The 12,147-nt window shown below is 36.6% G+C and overlaps 1 protein-coding gene across 4 annotated transcripts; it reads right to left on the bottom strand.

Moving 5' to 3' along the window:
• Positions 1-2,316: 2,316 nt before the first annotated feature.
• Positions 2,317-11,782, bottom strand: KRT222 (keratin 222). Of its 4 annotated transcripts, none has more exons than XM_059378517.1 (6): positions 11,582-11,782; positions 8,348-8,476; positions 7,156-7,376; positions 5,556-5,632; positions 5,244-5,379; positions 2,317-4,841 (listed from the first exon to the last, which is right to left on the bottom strand). In XM_059378517.1, exons 1-6 carry the CDS (start codon positions 11,675-11,677, stop codon positions 4,613-4,615), a joined length of 888 nt encoding a protein of 295 aa, XP_059234500.1. In that variant the 5' UTR covers positions 11,678-11,782; the 3' UTR covers positions 2,317-4,612. The 4 variants fall into 4 exon arrangements, with proteins under 4 accessions (XP_059234500.1, XP_059234502.1, XP_059234501.1 ...); XM_059378519.1 differs by having other exon boundaries at positions 8,348-8,472; positions 11,582-11,669; XM_059378518.1 differs by having other exon boundaries at positions 11,500-11,590.
• Positions 11,783-12,147: the final 365 nt, after the last annotated feature.

Genomic DNA, 12,147 nt, shown 5'->3' with positions numbered 1-12,147 from the left:
GAACTAATGAGTGATTAAGTTGAATTTAAGCCCAGGTCTCTTTGATTTCTTTCCATAGTACTGTGGGAAAAAGCTGTGGAAGGAGACAGAATGTGGGGTAGAAAGAGAACCGTGGCTCAAAAGGAAGAAGGAAAAGGAGAAATGGGAGACAACGAGGAAAATCCTGCAGTCCTTGGATACTTAGGTAGTCCATGACTAAGCCCTAAAATTCTGTACAATGTTTTCTGCTTCTCCTGCTGCCCCCCCCCCCAGCTAGATGGTTAGTAGTTCAACAGATTTTTCAGAGATCTGTGACAGCAAAAAGATTTTGAACCAACCACTGAACCATTTAGTTTGTAGTATTTTTTTTTAAAGATTTTATTTATTTATTTGACAGAGAGAAATCACAAGTAGACAGAGAGGCAGGCAGAGAGAGAGAGAGGGAAGCAGGCTCCCTGCTGAGCAGAGAGCCCGATGCGGGACTCGATCCCAGGACCCTGAGATCATGACCTGAGCCAAAGGCAGCGGCTTAACCCACTGAGCCACCCAGGCGCCCCGTTTTGTAGTATTTTTAATGAAGCTATTTTAAATGGATTTTTTTCTTTTCTTTTTCTTTCTTTTTTTTTTTTTTACTTTTTATTTTTTAAGATTTGTTCATTTATTTGAGAGAGAGATATTGAGCAGGAGGAGCAGAGGGAGAAGAGAGAATTTCAAGCAGACTCTGTGCTAAGCACAGAGCTTGAGGCTGGGCTCCATCCCAGGACTCCAAGATCATGACCTGAGCTGAAATCAGAAGTTAAACACTTAGCTCACTGCACCAACTAAGTGCCCCTTAAATGGATTTTTTTCCCCCTTAAAATAAGGAAAGGGATGAGAGCGTTCTTCCTGGGCCAAATAACTTATAAAAGCCTGGTTATAGGCAAAAGGGTGAAATAGGTTAATTTTCTTAGCTGTATCTGTGAAAGCAGAAGTCATGGGTATTCAGTTTCTATCGCTAGAAATATTTGTGATACATTGAAACCCAGTAGATTTCCAGGATAGAGTAATTCACAGTGTTTTGTAGAATTTCACAAAGTATGGTTTGCTTTAATAAATTTCCGAGTTGCCTGCAAAATGCCTTGGGGATTTGGGACACGGGCTTTGACACATGGTGTGGGAAAGGATGAAAACACGATGGTCCTGGAGAATCTGGGGGTATGGTCTAGCATCTACAGACCTTATTTGAGGGTCTAGGACAGGTATGAGCAAACACCTGGGATTGGAACTACTGCAGACCCAATCTGAGCTGCTTCCTGTTTTTATAATTAGGACACAACCATGCCTATGTGTTTCCATATTATTTATACTTGCTTTCAGCTACAAGGACAGAGTTGTATGGTTTTTACAGGGATCATATGTCCTGGAAAGCCTACAATATTTGCTATGTGGGCTTTTACAGAGCAAGTTTGCCAGTCTTGGCCTAGGGTCTAAGTGAATGAGGGAAACAGGAAAAGGCTTGTACTGATCACATGTATACCTTCCTTTAAAATCTGTATCTGTAGGGGCACCTGGGTGGCTCAGTCATTAAGCATCTATCTGCCTTTCAGCATTTTGGGATCAAGCCCTGCATCGGGCTCCCTGCTCGGTGGGAAGCCTGCTTCTCCCTCTCCCACTTCCCCTGCTTGTGTTCCCTCTCTTGGTCTGTCTCTCTCTGTCAAATAAAATCTTAAAAAATATATATATCTATAGTATGTCCATCTATTAACAATCTGTGGGTCCATGCTGGCCCTAATTTATAGACACAGAAGTAAATTCTCTGTGCACACACTTTGATTTTATGTGTACACACATTTGAATAATGTGTGTATACGTGTTATTTAAAGTTTAATTTTGGCCCATGTCCCATACTATGTTTCCACTTGAAACTTTCAAATTAAATTTAAGCATTTTTTTTTTAAGAGAACGTTTTTGTACTTTGAAAACTATTGTGGTAGAACAGCTCCAATGAGGCAACTCCCTGGGAAAAGATAATTCGTCTGGCAGCAATGGAAGAATCTGAAAATTAGAAAATTTTCAGATTACTGTTGTGTTTTGAACTATTACTTAATCACCGTCAGCTATGATTGTTCTCACAAATTCCCAATGACAATTTTCATTCAAATGGTGCCGTATATTTGAGTAGTGCTTTATCAAATATTTTCATGTGTATATTATTTCAAACAACTCTGTGATGTAGGCAGGGTAGAAATATTACCAAGCACAGCATTTCCTATTGTTTTCAAGTGTGAAATTGAGGCCTAGGGGGACTCCAGTGATTCCTTCCTGCTCACATGGGGAATTAGTTACAGCACCCGGGGTTAAGGATCCTATAAAATTGTTAGTAACTGGAATTACTCTTTGCTTTTGTATTTGTATGTTAACATACACAAAAATCAGAGTGAAGAATATTAATTTCTACTCATCCATAAAATGAGGATGGAATCTTGTAGCCCAGCTGTCAGGATTAGAGAACATGTATGAGCTTGCTCAGGAAAGTGCCAGGAGCAGAATAAACACTTAGCAAATTATGGCTATTATACTTTTCCCAGGGTGATGCGATTGTTTTGATTCTCTTAATTAGAATATATCATTTATTAAACTGTACCATTCTTAACTTTTCTTTTGCAAAAAAAGTATAAAAACTATTTTCTGTCTATGGTTGCAGTTTTATTCCCAAAGGGAACTAACAATATTGGAACAATTAAACACAATACAATGTATCAAACTCAAATAAAATGCAGCTTTGGAGTTCATGTTTCAGGTTTTTTTTTTTTATTGTAGTGGTATCATTTACTTTGGTAAATTCATATCCCGATTTAAAATGCCCCAAAACAAATGATTTTTTTAAATAAATTCAAGTACTGTATTTTAAAATGTACATGTTATACACACAAGAGATGCATAGCGGAATTACTATAACAAGCAATTATGATGTCCAGTACTGTTCTGAACACTGCATGTAGATTATACTAGATATTGTTTTATTATGATTACTGTTGCTTAGTACAGTAACTTTAGTACAATAGTTTATATGATTGCATTTTTCAAAGCATTAATGAAATTAGTAGTAGCATAGCATTTAACTAATATTGAATGAAACACTGTATAAGATGTATTTTAGGACAGATGCTTACACAAGAATAAGCATTTAACATGCTATTGTATCCTTGACAAAACAAATCATCCCTTTTGCTAAATAGAATAAGAGAGGCTGAAAGGAATCTAAAGGTAATTGAAAAAGAAAATTTTAAAATTTTATATCCCTGCATTATGTTAAAGATGATTTAACATAATTTTCTCCTGGTTAAAATATATATTTTGTTCTGAGTGAAATGAGAGAGAGATTGCAAAGACTGGTAATGAAAATGCTAACTGAGCTGTAGCCCTTTGATGATACTTTAGCTGGGAAAAAGTATGGTAAGTTGTACTCAACATTTTTTTTTTTTTTTTTTGCTTAGAAAAAAAGTGATAGCCTATAAATTTCTAATGTTTTAAAACAGGTATTTATTATTTAAGGTCTTAAAATAAATAAATATGCCTGTATTAAACAAATTAAGTTGTTTAAAAAACTTTGCAACAGTACTTGGCTTATTCACAAATAGGTTTTCTGTCCGTATTTATTACAGTTTGAACAATTTAAAAATGGAAATCCTGCAAATACTCATCACTTAGATAACAATATTGTTCTCTTAACTCACATAAATGATTGCAAGAAATATTTATAATACTTTTACCTAGTATCTTACCTAATGCTCACATTGGATATTCAAATTAGTCACATTTAATTTTACAGAAGGAAAAGTTGGGATGGTGAGATTAGAGAACTCTATTCTAGTAATGGTAGCAACAAGATTTTCATCTTTTATTTGTGCCACTGGCCTTCTGATTTTTTGTGGGGGAGGACACAACCTTAAAGGTCCTTGAATAAAGTAACTCTTCGGAAAACAGATCATATTACAAAAAGCTTTTGGATGAAGATTTATTTAATCATCAGATTAGCCAGGGGTGTGTTCTATAGTTTGTTTGGAAGTGCTTGTGGAAAGTAACTCTGTTATTTTTCTAAGTATGCAAATGATTGTCTCAAAATTAAAAAAAAAATTTTTTTTGATATGAATAGTGAGTCCTCTTTAAAAGTTTGTTTACAATTGCTTTCTTTTTTAAGTAGAAAAATCTTTTTAGCTATAACCAGTCATGGAATAACGATGAATAAGTCGGTGTGATTCTTAATATAATACAATCATACTTAAACAAATTGTTCCTTTTCCTTAGAATACTCAGCCACTGAGTGAAATTTCAAAGACTTTTAACCAAGCCACCTTAATGCTTATAGTCTCTGATAAAATTTCAAGAGGAAAAGAACACTATTTGGAGTAAACAAAATAGAAACCATACTGAATTTCTGATTTTATTTTGAAGCTCCTCTTCTTCAAAGAATGCATCCATAATTAGATTCAGAGAAATTGTGTCCCTTCCTGTTTGTTTTCTGAAGAGAATCACACATTAATCATTGCATACATACTTAATAACTTACATTTTGGGACAGAAAGCAGTCAGCATGGCCCACCTTGGTCCACCCTAATGTCATTTTCAAAGCAAGTCAAGTACTGTCGTTGGATTAATTAACTGCTGATGGAGGTTTGATAGAGGGGATACTGCATGATCTTCTCATGATAAGCCTGACTTCTATATCTGGTAGATTATCCTGCTTAGTCTGTAAACACCCTTCATCAGTGGCTGCTAAATGAAGATCAAATCGAAGAGAAACCGATTTTTTCCTTAATCGAGGGTTATCTTTAAAGAAGGAGCCTTCCCATTCTTTAATAACTTCATCCACCTTCTCTGTCCTGAAATGATACAATAAACCTTTCCATATGAAGAAGTATGGATCTATTAAAAATATGTAATATGGATTCCACATAAAAAAGAAATCAAGAAATTGATGTAATTCATAATTGACACATTTTGAGTTATAACTCACAATTTACATTGTGGAGTTTATAATTTACATACTTTAAAAATCACACAGGTATAATTTCTAAGGAATTCTATGGAATTTTCATGTTTTGATTATATTTTTGGAAAAATGGTGAATTAAGGATTGAGTACTCCTATATCTGAGTTTTGTTTAAATATATTTACTCATGTCAGAGTTAAAAAATAGCATATTAAAGTTATGTTTGAAAACACGCAAAGATTACTGAAGTTTGCATGTGTTTATTATTATTAGTCAAAGTTATTTTACTTACTGAATAGTGCCACGAGCCTCAGTGCTCTCCTTCACAATATTTCCATTTAGTATTGCCTGTTTGGTCACTGTTTCCACTTTTTCGTTCTCATACTTTTGTGGGAGCTTCGTTGAAAAAGATATTTCATTTATAATGGCTGTGAAAATGTTATCGTGAAACGTTAAACCACAGTGTTGAGTACTAGTCACAGTTGATTCATATGTCAAACTTCTTTCAAATATTGCTTGTTTTTGCTACTTTATAGTATTTAGTTATAATCCTTATAAATGGCACTTTATTTTTTAAGTTTGTTTACTTATATCAGAAACTCACCTGAAGGTAAAACAAAACCAACTCTACTTGTCGAAGGTTTTTGTTCTTTTTTCTCACCTTGGATACAACCATAATATCTGAAATTGGAAAGAATTATATTATAGAAGCAACACTGTGTTAGCATATAATTGAAACAAATGCTCACCAGTAAGAGAATGGATAAAATGTAGTGTATTCATACAATGGAAATTCTTTTTAACAATGAAAATAAATGAACTAAGGGTACACTGTTTCTTTATGATGAATCTTCTAGTATACCACTGAGTGGGAAAATTGAAAGGTAATTTGTAGCTAATTTTATAAAGGTTAAAATAATAGGCAAAACAATTTCATATTTTGTTCAGAGATATATATACATATTAGTAGAAAGGAATGTTTACGGCAAATAAGCATCAGATTCAGGAGCCAGGTTAGACTAAGAAAGAGAATGGGGTTATGTGCCTGGAGTGCCTGGAGTGGGGGTGGGGAGACTTCAGCAACACCACAAATATTTCACTTCTCAAGCTGGGGGAAGTGTGTACATGAAGTTCACGACATTCTTGATATTTTCTTGTATATCTTAAATATAGCATAGTGAATGTTTTAAAAATTGTATTAAAGGAATATTAAAGACCACTTTTCAACATCTTCAATGATTAGGCATTAAATAAAATCCACAACCACTTATTTTATTTAACAAGACATTATATGTGTGAGTATATTAACATACCTCTGTTTTAAGCACTTTACAAACAATCTATTCAATGCTCACAGGAATCCTATGAGGTGGGTAGTATCATTCCCATTTTATGGATGAAAAAACCGAGGCACAGAGAGGTTTGGTAACTTGCCTGGTGTCACTCAGCTAGTAAGTGGTAGATTTTGAATTCAATCCATGTTTTTCAAAACTTTAATAAATGTCAAAACTTATTATAGGTTAAAGCAGTTTCATCTAGTTTTGTAGAAGACTCAGAATGCTGGAGCAAGCAAGAATAAAGTTTTCTTTCTATGGGAACATGGAAAATTGGAGGATGTCCTGTGCTCAAAGCCATGTGATCTTTTAAGTGATTGCTGATTATGAAACTGAATTAGTAAGAATTCCTCTTTTGTGATATTTTGATACTTTTGTTATCAAGAAATCCGGAAGTCTTTTAAATCATGTATTCAGAACTAAATTATTAATTTTGGCTTTTGATCTGTGGTGGGAGTGGGCCCTGGGTGGGGGGAATGTGGTAATATGTGCATTTTCCAAGCTTTCTTTGTGGGTGGTCCATAGAAGGCACTAATTCTAAAAGATGAATGACAAGGAAAATGAGCAAGTCCAGAAAGGTCATTCTTGTAGGGATTGAGAATTATTTACATTTTCGCTATAGGTGTGAAGGGCTCTTTGTTGTAGCTACTGTCCCTGACTTCGGCCATTCTGTTCATAATTTTGGGAGTCTGGAACTAGTTCTTCCACATATTCTTCACAATGTCTACTAATCCTATTTTGCTATAGGAACCCAGGGAGCATGCCATGCTGATGATGGCTCTTTAGACGTAATTTCTCTACCTCAACAAAGACAGAAGCTCTGTATTTCTGGTCAAGTGACCATTAACGACTGCATATGGGATTAGGTACCTGATTTCTTCCTTTTCTAGGAGGCGGCGATAAGTGGCGATTTCCTGTTCTAGCCTCATCTTCGTGTTGAGAAGCATCTCGTGCTCTTGAAGCTGCTTTTCAATGCCCCGCCTTACTTCCTGCAGCTCTTTTTCTAGTCCTTCAATCACGGCCTCTAGGTCTTGCAGCTGCATCTGGTAATGTTGCTCACTGGCGTGTAGGGAGTTTTCAAGGCCTCTTTCCTATTTTATATAGACTTTCATCAGTGAAATCAGTGAGACAAAATGTGCTGCTGAGATCGGATTTACAATGTCTCCGTTCTATCGTGTTCTTTCAAAGTTTGCCATAATGGTATGTCACTTATGCAAAAGATGCTTCCTTACAACTGTGTGGAGGACGCAAATGAAAAAAAAAAAATTGTATCTAGATAGCTAGAGAGCTTAGTATTTCAAAGGAATCCCGTAATAATTCTTATGGCCAAAAACAAAACAAAACAAAACGAAACAAAAACCCTGCAGTGTGGGGCGCCTGGGTGGCTCAGTGGGTTAAGCCGCTGCCTTCGGCTCAGGTCATGATCTCAGGGTCCTGGGATCGAGCCCCGCATCGGGCTCTCTGCTCAGCAGGGAGTCTGCTTCCTCCTCTCTCTCTCTCTGCCTGCCTCTCTGCCTACTTGTGATCTCTGTCAAATAAATAAATAAAATCTTAAAAAAAAAAAAACAAAAAAAAAAAAACCCTGCAGTGTGAGTGACTTATTATCATTCTGATTTATTTGGCTTTTTAAAAATTGGAAATATAAAATAGTGAATGTTAAAGCAGAGCAGGCTGCTTAGAAAAGGCATTTTAGGAAGGTATTTAAATATTTTTTACTATTAGAAATTTTAGGCATGGAGATAGAAGACTCCCTCCCCGCCCCCCCGCCCCTCCCCCACCAAGGCTATATTCTCCCAACTGCAGCAATTAGAGAACCCTAGGATGATAAGAAAGGATTACTTCCTTTTTATAGCCATGAACTAGACCTTGAACGAACTGAGACTAGCAATGGCCATGATGGGGGTGGGGGTTAGTTGAACTAGGACCAGGGATAGAATTCTGTGGCCTTGCTTTTCAAGTTTCTCTCTGTAAGGTAATGGGTATTATTCCTTTCTCTCTTTCTCTTTTAATCAACAAATGTCTGGGGACTCAGTGGGCCAGTCTCTTTTGAGCTCATTCTCACCACTGCCTGGAGAGACTCAATTTCCACTTGCAGGTGGTGCCACTGGCGTCGCGCTTCCTTGAGTTCTGCTCGAGCTGCCTTTAAAGCCTCTTCATCTTTGTCCATTTTTTTGCTCATATCTTCTTCTAGCTTTAAGTAAGCCACCAGCCACAAGAATAACAGAAACAAAGAGCGCTCTTGAAAATGAGACCTTTAAAAGTCATCCTAGAAACACAGCATAGGCGCCTCATCAGTTTTTCTTTAAACTGTTAAATTTCAAAAGTGCGTCCCAGGGCTTAGTTACTCATTAGTCAGATAGGGGAGCAAGTGAATTGCTTCAGTGTTCTGAGACACAAAATGAACCTCAGGCATTTCTTCCTAATATGATAATCTATGAAATGCAGAGAAAAATACTTCTATTAAATGAAAAGTACCGTTTTTGGAGAATCTAAGTTTGAGGCCTCTGATTCTTAACTTTCTATTATTTATGACCTTATGAGGAAGATGGGTTGAAACTTAGCTATTATTTCCCCTGTATTTTCTTGTAGGCTGCTTTGTAAAAGCAGATAAAGTTATGTATCTGAAACCGATCAATTCTGGAACTGGGCATATGGACAGAGATTAAATACTGCTGGGAAGTTATATTATGAATAATTTAGAGAATTAGGTTATCATAGGCATTAGAGGCTCTAAAATGACTTCCGTAGAAGGAGAACCCCCAGTCAATTTACCTTATTTAACCGATCTTTTTGGAAAGCATGTTAATCTTGGGTATCTGGGGAAGTAGCCAAAATTACATCTTTAAAGATTGTTTTCTAAATGTCATCATATTAAATAACAAGTGGAATATGTTCTATTTGGCTTTGAATGTTCTTATGCTGATGTTCAAATCAAATGAAAGTATCCTTTGACAGAATTCTCAACATTTGCTCCCAAGAGCAGCAGAGGCAACGTATGGAATTGACTGTAGTATTTTGTAGCAAAAATGACAACTTATTAATGCTTTTATAAAAATGCATTTTGCAATCACAAATTTTAATTTGATGGTACAATAGATTTTTTTTTTTTTTTTTTAAAGAAAGCACTGCAGTAAATGAAAGTTCACAAAGTTTAGGGCAAGGCATTAAAGAACAAAATTCATACATCTCTTTTGGTTTGTTGTATCACTTTTTCTTAGTGTTAAGTTGGCAAAGTTAAGCAGCAACACTTAGCAGAGCAACTACAAAAGAGAATGTTGAGAATGTAGCAAATAGGAGAGCATAAGAATGCTTGTATCTGCTGGTCTTTTGGATTTTGTGTATGAAACCAGCAGCTACATTTATGTGGTAGCTAGATGTTGAAGATGGTCCCCAATGACCCACACCTCCCCAAATTCATGTCCTTGTGTGGTCCCCTTCCGTACCAAATCTGGGTGGACCTTCTGTCTTGCTTTAGCCAGCAGAATGTGGCAGAAGTGCCAGCTATCGCCCTAAACCTCAGGAAGCCCTGACAGCTTGCACTCCTGTGCTTTTGGGGAGCCTTGGGCCAACATGTTAAGAAGTTTGGACATCCGGCTGGAGAGATTGCAGAGAGGCCAGATGGAGAGAGACCCTGAGGGGACCCAGAGAGAGAGAAACAGACCCAACTGTCTCAGCTGAGCTGGCCTTCCAAAAATCCCCTGCCAAGGCGCCAGACACAGGAGTGAGCCACCTTGGATGTCCCAGCCCAGCTGTGCCCCAAGATGATTACAGTCTCAGCCAATGTCATGCACAGCGGAAGAATCACCCCCACTGAACCTAGTCAACCCACAAAATCATGAGAGAATGTCATGGTTGTTTTAATCCACAAAATTTGGGGGTAGTTTGTTCTACAATAATAAATCACAAAAAGCTTATGTGTCTTTATTTTATAATAATGAATCAGGCTTCCCTGAATTTATTCTGACATTCCGAATTCTTTGGGGAAAAAAAAAAACCCAACTTCTAAAGTAGATATATGTTAAACAGACCCTAAACAAAACTTATAGTAGCCTTGCCTTTTCCCTTTAATTTGCTAATTTTGGCATTGTGACTTACAAACTAAATAACTTGTATTGGTACCATGGCCAAATAAAATGTTTATTTGGTTTATAATTTTCAGAAATTATCATCTAATAATTTTTTCCTTTCTCTTTACAAAAGGTGAGTGAACTATTCCAATACTTAAATATCTCAGTGACTTTGCTTGATCTAGGATATTGATCATTCTTTGTGAAGAATGAAAATATTACCTAGAGGTAAAATTTATATTGTCACCAAAAATGAATTGTTAATGAAATAAAGTCCTATGATTTCCTAGAAATATTTTTTTACTTTTGGTGATTCTTCTTAAGTTCACTCTTTGCTGTATTTGGGTGCCTGGAATAGAATTTGAACTTAGATATAATAGGTAAAACAACCCCCAAACCCAAAAACCAACCCTGAATTTTTAAATCTTCTTTCTAAAATATTTGTTTGTGCATTTAATTTAAATGTTTGAGATCTTAATTAATTGCTAAATGAATTGTCACTTTAAAACAAAGTAAGTCTATGAAATTAGGATTTAGCCTTTATTCAACTGGGCTCTCCCTCTTTTTAATACTAAAATATTTCATGACTTGTACTGGAAATAAACATTTCTCATCTTGTAGTACAAAAGCAAAAATCTGTAAGTGGAGAGTCAGTATCAATTTGGGGGATTTTGATTCTCCCAGTTTATATCACTGTTTCGGAATGCCACCTTCACATACTTAGATAATTTCTATTTATAACAATCTGGTATAAAACTGATGACAGAAACCTTTCAGAAATATTTTATTTCGTTTTATCTCTACGAAGTGAGCAAGCTAATACATGTTACCATAAAGCTTGCCATTTTAAAGACGTTATTGAAACATTCTCTATAAATAACTCTGTAATATCTTTCGAAGGGTATTTGAAATGCCTCCTTCCTGAAGGATGGCTAAAAGAGATTAGAGTGCCCCATTTTATTGCATGTTGGCCCCATGTTTTGTTAATGATAGGAACCTCACCACTGATGTAAAAATCATCAATTGACATGAATCAAACGGCCACATAACAGTATAATCCCAGCGTTTCCCCGTGGTCCCAGTCACATCGCAGTAAAACCTAAATTCCTTCCCCAGTAGACGCTGCATTGAAAAGGAAATACTGTACCTCAGAGAGGCCGGGACAGGAATTGGATAGACAGGGATTGTCTCCTTATCCTGGAAGGTGCCTGTCTGTATGAAATCATTACCTGGATCCTTGTTGAGAGCACGGTCTCTATCTGATTTCTCGTGAGGAGCTTTTCATAGTTTGCCCTGATCTCATTGAGTAGCTGGGACAGCTCCATTCTTTTCCCATCCTCCACCTTGGCTAAGTGAACCTTATCGATAGGATGAGTCGCTGCGGCAGAGCCGGTCTGTCTGCGTCGAGCAGAGACCGAGCTCCGCGGAGCCTTAAAGACGCAGAGCTCCCTTTTTCCAGAAGCACCGAAATTCCCGTGCTTCCCATCAGTTATGCAAATAGGCAGATCCTTTTCTCCTGCTGTCCTTGGTAGAGTAGAAGCCTCAGACTCTCCGTAAAGGAACAGGAAAAGGAAAACCTCCTCAGCATTTCTGAATTGGTTCTCCATAAAATTGAGCGTTTGAGGGGTGGGGGTAGGGGTGTCCACTTACCTTGGGTGTGAAGAAAATTGTTTTTTGTTTTCCCCCAAGATTCTGCATGGCAATTAATGAGGGCTGAAAACACGATAGCTAAAATTTTCTTTTATCGTTTTTCTTGCCATTTGGATTATTTAAACAGAGATGTTGTGGTGGGGCA

This window comes from Mustela nigripes, chromosome 16, assembly GCF_022355385.1.
Source record: "Mustela nigripes isolate SB6536 chromosome 16, MUSNIG.SB6536, whole genome shotgun sequence".
NCBI classification, from domain to species: Eukaryota; Metazoa; Chordata; class Mammalia; order Carnivora; family Mustelidae; genus Mustela; species Mustela nigripes.
Note: the sequence above shows the minus strand (reverse complement) of the source record. Positions and strands in the feature narration are given on the sequence as shown.

Excerpts from the sequence above, each read along its gene's own strand:
- KRT222 (XM_059378517.1), bottom strand. The coding sequence starts at position 11,677 with ATGGAGCTGTCCCAGCTACTCAATGAGATCAGGGCAAACTATGAAAAG. Across the intron at positions 8,477-11,581 it reads TGCTCTCAACAAGGATCCAG|CTAGAAGAAGATATGAGCAA; the intron begins GTAATGATTTCA and ends GCTTACTTAAAG. Across the intron at positions 5,633-7,155 it reads CTAGAAAAGGAAGAAATCAG|ATATTATGGTTGTATCCAAG; the intron begins GTACCTAATCCC and ends TTCCAATTTCAG.